General features: G+C 41.8%; 1 protein-coding gene across 4 annotated transcripts in view; it reads left to right on the top strand.

Moving 5' to 3' along the window:
• Positions 1 to 12,370, top strand: part of TTF2 (transcription termination factor 2) — a 53,727-nt gene that overhangs the window by 32,481 nt on the left and 8,876 nt on the right. For all 4 annotated transcript variants that reach the window (XR_011565719.1, XR_011565720.1, XR_011565718.1 and 1 more), the window contains exons 13-18: positions 3,544 to 3,725; positions 4,434 to 4,587; positions 4,924 to 5,015; positions 6,051 to 6,133; positions 6,535 to 6,668; positions 8,828 to 8,998. Coding sequence is in view for 1 of the 4 variants with exons in the window: in XM_019956730.2 (XP_019812289.2) it covers positions 3,544 to 3,725; positions 4,434 to 4,587; positions 4,924 to 5,015; positions 6,051 to 6,133; positions 6,535 to 6,668; positions 8,828 to 8,998 (816 nt within the window). In the remaining 3 variants the exon portion in view is untranslated. The remainder of the gene's footprint in view (positions 1 to 3,543; positions 3,726 to 4,433; positions 4,588 to 4,923; positions 5,016 to 6,050; positions 6,134 to 6,534; positions 6,669 to 8,827; positions 8,999 to 12,370) is intronic.

Raw genomic sequence — 12,370 nt, 5'->3', positions numbered from 1 at the left:
GAACTGACACCCAAAAAAGATGTCCTTTTCATTATAGGGTACTGGAATGAAAACTAGGAAGTCAAGAGATAACCTGGAGTAACAGGCAAATTTGGCCTTGGAGTACAGAATGAAGCAAGGCAAAGGCTAACAGAGTTTTGCCAAGAGAACGCACTGGTCATAGCAAACACCCTCTTCCATAACACAAGAGACGACTCTACACATGGACATCACCAGATGGTCAACACCGAAATCAGATTATATTCTTTGCAGCCAAAGATAGAGAAGCTCTATACAGTCAGCAAAAACAAGACTGGGAGCTGACTGTGGCTCAGATCATCAACTCCTTATTGCCAAATTCAGACTTAAATTGAAGAAAGTAGGGAAAACCACTAGACCATTCAAATATGACCTAAATAAAATCCCTTACAATTATACAGTGCGAGTGAGGAATAGATTCAAGGGATTAGATCTGATAGAGTGCCTGAAGAACTATGGATGGAGGTCCATGACACTGTACAGGAGGCAGTGATCAAACCATCCCTAAGAAAAAGAAATGCAAAAAGGCAGCTTGGTTGTCTGAGGAGACCTTACAAATAGCTAAGAATAGAAGCAAAAGGCAAAGGAGAAAAGGAAAGATATACCCATTTGAATGCAGAGTTCCAGAGAATAGCAAGGAGAGATAAGAAAGCCTTCCTCAGTGATCAAGGCAAAGAAATAGAGGAAAACAATAGAATGGGAAAGACTAGAGATCTCTTCCAGAAAATTAGAGATACCAAGGGAACATTTCATGCAAAGATGGGCTCAATAAAGGACAGAAATGGTATGGACCTAACAGAAGCAGAAGATATTGAGAAGAGGTGGCAAGAATACACAGAAAAACTGTACAAAAAAGATCTTCATGACTCAGATAACCATGATGGTGTGATCACTCACCTAGAGCCAGACATCCTGGAATGTGAAGTCAAGTGGGCCTTAGGAAACATCACTATGAACAAAGCTAGTGGAAGTGATGGAATTCTAGTTGAGCTATTTCAAATCCTAAAAGATGATGCTGTGAAAGTGCTATGCTCAATATGCCAGCAAATCTGGAAAACTCAGCAGTGGCCACAGGACTGGAAAACGTCAATTTTCATTCCAATCCCTAAGAAAGGCAATGCCAAAGAATGTTCAAACTACTGCACAATTGCACTCATCTCACACACTAGCAAAAGTAATGCTCAAAATCCCCCAAGCCAGGCTTCAACACTACTTGAACCATAAACTTCCAGACATTCAAGCTGGATTTAGAAAAGGCAGAGGAACCAGAGATCAAATTGCCAACACCCGTTGGATCATCGAAAAAGCAAGAGAGTTCTAGAAAAACATCTACTTCTGCTAAATTGACTACGCCAAAGCCTTTAACTGTGTGGATCACAACAAATTGTAAAATTCTGAAAGAGATGGGAATACCAGACCACCTGACCTGCCTCCTGAGAAATCTGTATGCAGGTCAAGAAGCAACAGTTAGAACCAGACATGGAACAACAGATTGGTTCCAAATCGGAAAAGGAATATGTCAAGGCTGTATATTGTCATCCTGCTTATTTAACATATATGTAGAGTACATCATATGAAATGCTGGGCTGGATGAAGCATAATCTGAAATCAAGATTGTTGGGAAAAATACCAATAACCTCAGGTATGCAGATGACACTACCCTTATGGCAGAAAGCAAAGAAGAACTAAAGAGTCTCTTGATGAAAGTGAAAGAGGAGAGTGAAAAAGTTGGCTTAAAACTCAACATTCAGAAAACTGAGATCATGGCATCTGGTCCCATCACTTCATGGCAAATAGATGGGGAAACAACAGAAACAGAGTTTATTTTTTGGGGCTCCAAAATCACTGCAGATGGTGACTGCAGCCATGAAATTAAAAGATACTTGCTCCTTGGAAGAAAAGCTGTGACTAACCTAGACAGCATATTAAAAAGCAGAGACATTACTTTGCCAACAAAGGTCTGTCTAGTCAAAGCTATGGTTTTTCCAGTAATCACGTATGGATATGAGAGTTGGACTGTAAAGAAAGTTGAGCACCAAAGAACTGAAGCTTTTGAACTGTGGTGTTGGAGAAGACTCTTGAGAGTCCCTTGGACTGCAAGGAGATCCAAATAGTCCATCCTAAAGGACATCAGTCCTGAATATTCATTGGAAGGACTGAGGCTGAATCTGAAACTCCAATACTTTGGCCACCTGATGTGAAGAACTGCCTCATTTGAAAAGACCCTGATCCTGGGAAAGATTGAAGGCAGGAGGAGAAGGGGATGACAGAGGATGAGATGGTTGGATGGCATCACTGACTCGATGGACATGAATGAGTAAACTCCGGGAGTTTGGTGATGGACAGGGAAGCCTGGTGTGCTGCAGTCCATGGGGTCACAAAGAGTCAGACAGGACTGAGTGATTGAACTGACTAGAGTGCTTACCCATCTCTTGACCAGCTCTGCCTTCTTGCAGATGATTAACTTTTCAGATTCCTCAATGGTTTCTCTTAGCTTTCAGGTTAAAACCTTCATTCCTTTAAATGATTTTTTAGGCCTTGTACAGTCTTGCCCTTCCTGAGTGTCCCTAGTCCCCTACCTGCCCGCCTCCCTCCCAGGGGCAACCCCATGCTCAGCTGTACCAAGGGCTGTACTTCCCTCCATACTCTGTCGTGTTATTGAGCCATTCTCCCTCTGAATGGAGTGCTTTGCTGCCCTCCGTGCTCAGATGCATCTCCTGGCACCTACTGCTGGCTTATACCTCGACACTCCATTCATTCTGCAAATACTGAGTATCTACCATGTACCAGATGCAGGTATACAGCAGTGAGCAAGACCCACTAGATTCCTACTGTTCTGTATTAAATCATCTAGTAGGACTTGCTGTATATACATTGTATATAATGATCTTTATGCTTGTTTTATTTTTTTCTCCCCTGCTAGATTGTGAACTCCTTGAAGAGAAGAAATGATCTTTGTGTCTGGCTTAGTATCTTACATGTAAAAGGAGACTTTTAGGGAATTTTCCTGGTGACCCAGGGGTTAAGACTCCACGCTTCCACTGCAGGGGGCGTGGGTTTGATCTCTGATTGGGGAACTGAGATCACACATGCTGTGTGGTATGGCCAAAAAAGGAAACAAAGTAGACTTTTAGTAAATTTTTAGTGAACTATTGTAAATTTAGGTAAAGTGAGTAAATATTTTATTGATTGAATGACTTTGCAGCCTTGACAGCTAGTGTATCCCTTACCTGTGGCCATTGCTCAAAAGTGGGTTGAAAGAATACAGAAAACTAAAATGAGGAAACATTTTACCCTTAAACATCTTATGCTCAACAATGGGGAAGTCAAATGACTTGTTTATTTGTACTCATTGAGTTTCTGCTCTTGGTTTCTTAAGCTTAATCCTTATTTCAGTGTACCTGATCTAGGTCCTCAAACTTGAAGATAAGAGTGAGTCTTTGAAATTTGCTTATTTCCCCTTATTCCTGGAAGACACACATGTTTTCCTGTATTTTTGCTAGATTTCACTTGTGTTTCTTCCAGGGCACGTCATCACCTTTGCTTCGAGTAGTGTGGGCTCGACTCATATTGGATGAAGCTCACAACGTTAAGAATCCCCGGGTACAGACTTCCATGGCCGTGTGTAAGCTCCAGGCCCAAGCCCGTTGGGCTGTCACTGGAACCCCAATTCAGAACAACTTGTTGGACATGTATTCACTGCTGAAGTGAGTAAACTCTTTGAGATTAGGTAGTTGTGAGCCCTTTCAGTACCCTTCTTGATTATTTCATATCTCGTATCACCGGTGTGTGCACCAGATTAGCGTGTGTAGCAGGTGACAAACCTGTCAACGTGTAAAGGACAAGGGAATTAATATTTATGAGAATATAATCTGCTGATTGACTGGCTGATGCAGGGCTTTTATGACATGCAGTCCTTCTATGTGGAAAAATACAGGACCAGTTAAATTAAAGGAAACAGAAGTCACTTTCTTCAGACCTAGTAATGTTTTGAGCTACTTTTGCTTTAAAACATATGGCCTGAGGTCAGGGCTACAGTTTATTTGAAGCAAACAGAAAAGAATGCTGATTTTTAAATACTTGCTTTTATTTAAGTCAGCTCATAAGAGGATATAGAATTTTTATATTAGCCTTTGAACCTTTAGGAATGAGTTCTAGCTATTGGTTATATGTCCTATTATGATGATATAGACATTTTAATGGGAAAAGGCACATTTTTATAATGTGGTTTTATGATGTGGTTATTGACTTGGATCCTTTTGCTCTGTCTAGCAGAGCTTTGCTATGAAATTGACTTTTAACATTGATTGGGATGACATGTAAAACCTGATTTGCCTTTCATCTTATGTCTGTCTTTGACTCTCTCCTCCATCCTCCCATGCTTCTTTCCTGTTCTCTGTCCTCTAATGAAAAAGATTTCTCCGTTGTTCTCCATTTGATGAGTTTAAGCTGTGGAAGAGTCAAGTAGACAATGGCTCAAAGAAAGGAGGAGAACGGTTAAATATCTTAACCAGGAGCCTTTTGCTGAGGAGAACAAAGGACCAGCTGGACTCCACCGGCAAGCCCTTGGTAACCCCACTGACACTTGTCCCTGTGTGGATGTGGGGGGGTCAGGAAGGAGGGTGACCATGGCCTTGACTGTGCTTGCACCGCCATGGCCTTTGCTTTAGGAGCTTTTGAGTCTCCCGTGTTCCTACACAGAGGCCCTTGATTGCTGTCCTGCCCCCGGGGTCATAGCTGTCCTGTTTTGTGGTGTGTTAGAGCCATTCTGCTTTCAGGGGAGGGCGGGAGCTGCCGTCCAAGGGTTGACTAGATTTCCAGTGTCAACTCTGGGGAACGTGCTCTGTAATATTCAGTTAATTTGTAGAACTTCATTGCAGCTACTTTTGTCTTTTACTCTTCCAGGTGGTGCTGCCCCACCGTAAATTTCAGTTGCACCATTTAAAACTCTCTGAAGATGAAGAGACTGTTTATAGTGTCCTTTTTGCAAGATCGAGGTATGTGCTGTGAAGAAGCACCTTCTCACAGCTGTTGTTTTATTCTTCTTCTTGCTTGGGATTGAGTCAAGGTTCTTCTAACTGCAATTATGGTATTATTGACAAGCTGAATATCTGTGTTCCTTTTTAAAAAAGCTCCCTTGTTCTCTCACCTCGCCCCCAGCTCACCTTCGTCTCATATACGCTGTGAACCTGTTCTCCACTGGCTTTCTCGTATAGAAGGTCTAGGGTGTGCACACTGTCACCAGGTCTTTCTGGTCGTTGTGGGGCTGTATTAGGAAAGTATTGGCCAACTTAGTACATCTCTTTGACCTTTGACCTGTTATCCAGCCTCTCAGCAGAGCTTTTAAGAAGCTGTTCATCAAACCTTCCAAAGTGATTAAGTTTTTTCTCTTTGTAGATCTTATATTTATTAATAAACATTTTAATATTAATCAACTATATTACTGTTACATATTTAATATTAAATTGATATAGAATGTAATAATATTTTATAGTATCAATAAGCTTGTTAATATTTATTAATCATTTTTAAATGGTTTAGCTTTTACAGTAGTTGTTTTTATTACCTTTGGCCAGTGCTTGCTGTGAGCCTGCCTTCATTTAACAAGTCCACTTTTCCACTGTTTTTTAAATTAATTATTTTTGGCTGTGGTGGGTCTTTGTTGTTGAACATAGGCTTTCTCTGGCTGGAGCAGTCGGGAGCTGCTCCTCCTTGTGCTGCGCTGGCTTCTCGTTTCGGTGGCGTCTCTCGTTGCAGAGCACAGGCTCACGGGCTAAAGCGTGCAGGCTCTGTAGTTGTGGCACACAGGCTTACTTGCCCCACTGCATGTGGGATCTTCCCAGAGCAGGGACTGAACCCATGCCCCCTACATTGGCGGGTGGATCCTTAACCACTGGACCACCAGGGAAGGCCAAGTCCACTTCTATAATTTTTCAAGGTCCCGCCACTATCACAGTTAAGCAGTGACCATGGTAGACCTGTTTGGTCTTAGTGACCATTGCACGTGCATTTTGTTTCTCGATCTGAGGCAGGTTGGCTCTGCAGTACTATCTAAAAAGACATGAAAGTGGGAGCAACCAGTCTGGAAGAAGCCCTGACAATCCATTCAATAGAGGTGAGCAGTGGGCACTTGTAAATACAGAGACTCGTGAAAATGTGGGTGCAGGTTTGGTAAACTTACAAAAATGGGGGGTCATGAATTCTTGATAGCAGAGACTTGACCTTAGCTTAGAACCTCAGACTAAAGTAAAATATAATCTGCAAGCACCAGACCTGGTGATGTGAACTTGTTTTTAGTTATTTCCGAAATCTGTTTTATTAAAATGCAAATACAATAAGTCTGTAGAGAAAATGAGTATTTTGTTTTTCTTCATTAGTAGAGAAGTGAGTTAGAACTGTGTTATTGAACCTCAGATCAAAGAAGGTTTCAGATCTCCTCATTTAGTTCAGGGTTCTTCCCCATGTTTCTGTTTTAAACACTGTAGTATTTCCTGTGTCTGTTTTCCTTCTTGGAAGTGGCCCAGGAGTTTGGGTCCAGCGGGCCCGGGCCCTCCACGGCAGGCAGCCAGGCGACATCCAGTGCCGTCCACATACTGTCCCAGCTGCTGAGGCTCCGCCAGTGCTGCTGCCACCTGTCTCTGCTGAAGTCGGTAAGCAGAGGGCCCGTGTGGGGCCTCGAGGGCTGCGGAGAAGGCCGCCTCAGTCTCCTGTAGCTGGGCTCAAGGAAAGTGGGATTTGAGGGTATTTTGTATTTTGGTGGGGCAGCAAAGAGGAGACTGCTTATTTTACTGTATTTTAATTGTTAGTGATCTTGAGCTAATTCCCGTGATGTGGAGAACAGTTTTTATTTTTTACTTTATTTTTAAAAATAGCTTTATTTTAGAATAGAAAATAGTACCTCATTATAAAGGAAACCATTTGTGAATACTTTGGAATTTTGGAGTGTCATAAAGCTAATAAGCTTAGTTATGGAAACGCAAGCATTTATACAATTGGAAAAGTTGTCTCTATGATGGATAGAGACACATTCATAATTAAGAAGATACGTTACAGGCAGAACACTCTGACATAAATTGCAGCAATATGTTTTTGGATTTGTTCTCTAGAGTAATGGAAATAAGAGCAAAAATAAACAAATGGGACCTAAGTAAACTTAAAAGGTTTTGCAAAACAAAATAAACTGTAAACAAAATGAAAAACCAACCTATGGACTGGGAGAAAATATTTGCAAACAATGCCACTGACTAGGGATTAATTTCCAAAATACACAAATAACTAATAGAGGTAATATCAAAAAGCCAAACAATCCAGTCGAAAAATGGGCAGAAGATTCACATAGACATTTCTTCAAAGAAGACATACAGATGACCAACAGATACATTGAAAGATGCTCAATATTGCTAATTATTAGAGAAATGCAAATCAAAACCACAATGAGCTACCACCTTTCACTGATCAGAATGGCTATCATTAAAAAGTCTACAAATAATGCTGGAGATGGTGTGGAGAGAAAGGAACCATTCTACCCTGTTGGTGAGAATGCAAATGGGTGCGGCCACTATGGAAAATAGCACGGAGGTGCCTTAAAAAGCTAAAAATAGAGTTATCACACCATCCAGCAATTGTGCTCCGGGCACATGCCAGAGAAAACTCTTTCAAAAAGGTACATGCACCCCAGTGTTCATAGCAACACTGTTTACAGTAGCCAAGTTTTAGAGGCAACCTAAATGTCCATCAACAGAATAATGGATAAAAAAGATGTGATGCGTATACATATATATATACATATATATGTATGCACACATGCATGCATACATACAGACGTACATACAATGAAATATTAGTCGAAAAAAAGAATGAAATAATGCCATTTGCAGCAACATGGATGGACCTAGAGAGTTCATATTAAGTAAGAGAAAGACAACTGCAATCCAGAAAGATGATATGGATGAACTATTTACAAAACAGAAATAGTCTCACAGACGTAGAAAACAAACTTATAGTTACCAAAGGGGATAGCAGAGGGCTAGGGGGAGGAATAAATTAGGAGTTGGGGGTTAACATATACATACTACTATATATTGAATAGGTAGCAACAAGGACCTACTGTATAGCACAGGGAACTAAACGCAGTATCTTATAATATCCTATAATGGGAAAGCACCTGAAAACGAATATATATGTATATAAAACTGAATCACTTTGCTATATGCTCAAAACTAATAGAACTTTGTAAATTAACTATACTTCAATGAAAAAAAGAGAAATACGTTACTTTTTTTCCTCCTTGGCAGTTAAAATTTATATTATTTTCTCCTTGGTTATCAATGATTCTTTTCTTTATACTCTTCTGAACTTTTCCAGATTTTCTGTAATAAGCATATATCATTTTTATGAACAGAAAAAAAAAACTACTTAGTACTTGAAAATTCTTTTTATTTAAAAAGTTTTTATTGAAATATATCATCTTTTTGAGGCATTGAAGTAATGTGTCTTTTTTTTTGGTAGTACTGTAAATTATGTCTTGATTATCAATAGCTTAATTAACTCTATTGTTCTAGCTGGGGCAAATAGAATAATCTTGTAGTCAATCTGGCAATTTTCTAAAAAGTTCCACTTTGGTTTATTTTTGATCTAGTGAGAAAAACTTGTAAGACTTCATTTTAATCTGGGTTTACTCAAGGGGGTACTGATGGTAAATTACAAAACATTTTGCCACGTGCAGTGTTGAACAGTCAGCACTTTGCAAGTCCCATGGCTTGCTGCCTCAGCCACCCATTTGCTGTATCCCCTGTCTGATTCTGGTCAGGCCCTGGATCCGACGGAGCTGAAGAGTGAAGGTCTGGCCCTTTCCCTGGAGGAGCAGCTCAGTGCTTTGACCTTGTCCGAATTCCACGACTCAGAGCCGTCTGCCTCCGTTTCCCTTAATGGCAAATCCTTCAAGGTGGAGCTTTTTGATGACAAGAGAGAGAGCACCAAGGTAGTATGATTACCTCTATTCTAGTAGAAAGACTTCAACTCCTCACATATTTCCCTGAGAGCTGTATTTGTCCAAGTGGGTCTAGCCATTTGATGGCAGAGCTGGAGCTACCAGATGTTGGCTGGTCAAATTCTCCCTCTAGTCCTGAATTCTGGTTTCATTTCACGAATAGAACGGAAGTGGGCTTTCAGAGAGTGGCCTGGGCCCACCTCTCACATCAAGGCAGATTTCTGGCGTGGATTCCTGGGGAAAGAGTCTGTCAGGTTTACATGGCGACGGGGCCTGGGCAAGTGAGCAGTTTGTTTTGGGAAAACCACAAAGACCTGAGCCGTGAGACAGTGTCTTATGTCTGAGCGCCAATTGCTTTCCTTTGTTGAGAGGCTTCAATCTGCCAGGTTTGATTGTTACCAGCCTTCTGTCCTCATTAGTCACTTTATTCCCACGGGAGCTGGAGAAGGGAATAGCAAACTACTTCAGTATTTTTGCCTTGAGAACCCCATGAACAGTACGAAAAGGCAAAAAGATAGGACACTGAGATGCTTTTGAACTGTGGTGTTGGAGAAGACTCTTGAGAGTCCCTTGGACTGCAAGGAGATCCAACCAGTCCGTTCTGAAGGAGATCAGCCCTGGCTGTTCATTGGAAGGAATGATGCTAAAGCTGAAACTCCAATACTTTGGCCACCTCATGTGAAGAGTTGACCCATTGGAAAAGACCCTGATGCTGGGAGGGATTGGGGTCAGGAGGAGAAGGGGACGACAGAGGATGAGATGGCTGGATGGCATCACCAACTTGATGGACATGAGTTTGAGTGAACTTTGGGAGCTGGTGATGGACAGGGAGGCCTGGCGTACTGCGATTCATGGGGTCACAAAGAGTTGGACACAACTGAGCGACTGAACTGAACTGAACTGAGGAAGGAGGTCACTGCCAAGGAAATGGTGTTACCTAAGAGTTACTTTTAATTAGAGATTTAAAAATATTTACCTAAGTCTTTACCATCAGTAACTGATGGGAACATGAGAAGGGCACCCTGTGTGGCCAGGTTTCAGGCCCTGGCACCCTCAGTTAGCAGATGGCTTGAAACCTCACATTCCTAATAATCTGTGTTCCTCACAACTTGTCTGATGCTCAGTTAATGATTCACAAGCCTTCTTAATGTAAGCACATTACTCATAGTTCAAACCTCTTAAGGTGGTTTCACGTAAGGAAGTGAGTTTGTTCGATAGCACAAACCAAAACTCATACAGAATGTTATTAGAATTAGTCTACATCTCACAGACCATAAATCCTGCTCTCCCACTGCATTTTTTTCCTTCAAAATACCTATGGCTAGGTTTTTTACGTGGCAATTCAAGAACTTTCTGTAAGTTGTCAACTTTCTGATTTCTGACAACTTTCTCAAGTTGTCAGAACACCAGGCACTTCACGTACATGCTTTTTTAATTCCTACTGATTCAAAATGATACAGTCCTATGACTGTCTTTCTGCCCAGTCATGGGAATGTTTGTTTAGATTGGAATGCAGCCTCACGTGGGGGCCTCTACAGGTTACCAGTAACGTCATGACAGCATAGAGGGGAAGAGCTAAGCGCATCTCCATTGCTCTGGGTCAGCTCCTTTTACCCATGAGGAAGCTGAACTCTTCCCTAGGAGTTTCAGAGTGATCTAGCCCTGTGATTGCAAAGTAGGAACGCTGTTCATCTCCTGGTTCCTAGTCTAATGCTCTTCCTCTTCTACCACTCTGGAGATGAACTCTAGGCCTCTTAGAAACTTTAGAAAGGTCATTCACCTTAGCAGTCAGGAAGAATGAACTCAGTTACTCTTTGAAGTCCTGCCCATGTGTTCTTACTGTCTGTTCCTTCATTGACTTGAATGTGCCCTGAGCAGTTTTGGATAAATAGCCAGGGAGCTTGTCACAAAGCTTGAGCAAGTGTTCCTCAATCTGGAAAGGTTTTCTTCAACACCATGTGCAGCAGGCCTCAGACCAGGTCAGGCTCTTTTACTTTCTCCTTCTGCAAATATTAGGATAGTATCTTCTGTGGTCCCACAGTGTGCTGGGTGCTAAGGGTGTAGATGAACCAGACACATGCCAGCTTTGCCTCCTTGGAGCATCTCTGGCCTCGAAAGCAAGAGATAACTAATAAGCAATTAGTATATAATTTTTTTAAAAGACCATGATAATAGAAAGAAACGGTGTATAGTTGCACATAGTCAGTGGGCACCTTGGATTGGTGAGGACCTCCAAGAAATGACATTAAGCTGGCACCTAAGGCTGTGTGGATCACAATAAACTGTGGACAATTCTGAAAGAGATGGGAATACCAGACCACCTGACCTGCCTTTGAGAAATCTGTATGCAGGTCAGGAAGCAACAGTTAGAACTGGACATGGAACAACAGACTGGTTCCAAATAGGAAAAGGAGTACGTCAAGGCTGTATATTGTCACCCTGCTTATTTAACTTATATGCAGAGTACATCATAAGAAATGCTGGACTGGAAGAAACACAAGCTGGAATCAAGATTGCCGGGAGAAATATCAATCACCTCAGATATGCAGATGACACCACCCTTATGGCAGAAAGTGAAGAGGAACTCAAAAGCCTCTTGATGAAAATGAAAGTGGAGAGTGAAAAAGTTGGCTTAAAACTCAACAAATTTGCTTTTCTCCATTTTCTCTCCCCTGAATTAAAGAATCAGTCTCCCCCAGGGCCTCTCGGCTTTAAGTATTACTCCTTTCTGGTTCCCTCTCCTCCCACTCCCAATCTCCCAATCCCTGGGAGGGATTGGGGGCAGGAGGATCTTAGTTTTCAACAGAAAACTAAGATCATGGCATCCGGTCCCATCACTTCATGGGAAATAGATGGGGAAACAGTGGAAACAATGTCAGACTTTATTTTTTTGGGCGTCAAAATCACTGCAGATGGTGACTGCAGCCATGAAATTAAAAGATGCTTACTCCTTGGAAGAAAAGTTATGACCAATCTAGATAGCATATTCAAAAGCAGAGACATTACTTTGGCAACAAAGGTCCATCTAGTCAAGGCTATGGTTTTTCCTGTGGTCATGTATGGATGTGAGAGTTGGACTGTGAAGAAGGCTGAGCGCCGAAGAATTGATGCTTTTGAACTGTGGTGTAGGAGAAGACTCTTGAGAGTCCCTTGGACTGCAAGGAGATCCAACCAATCCATTCTGAAGGAGATCAGCCCTGGGCTTTCTTTGGAAGGAATGATGCTAAAGCTGAAACTCCAGTACTTTGGCCACCTCATGCGAAGAGTTGACTCACTGGAAAAGACTCTGATGCTTGGGGGGATTGGGGGCAGGAGGAGAAGGGGACGACAGAGGATGAGATGGCTGGATGGCATCACTGACTC

Source organism: Bos indicus, chromosome 3, assembly GCF_029378745.1.
Source record: "Bos indicus isolate NIAB-ARS_2022 breed Sahiwal x Tharparkar chromosome 3, NIAB-ARS_B.indTharparkar_mat_pri_1.0, whole genome shotgun sequence".
In the NCBI taxonomy this organism is placed as follows: domain Eukaryota; kingdom Metazoa; phylum Chordata; class Mammalia; order Artiodactyla; family Bovidae; genus Bos; species Bos indicus.
This window is presented reverse-complemented; position numbering and strand designations above follow the sequence as displayed.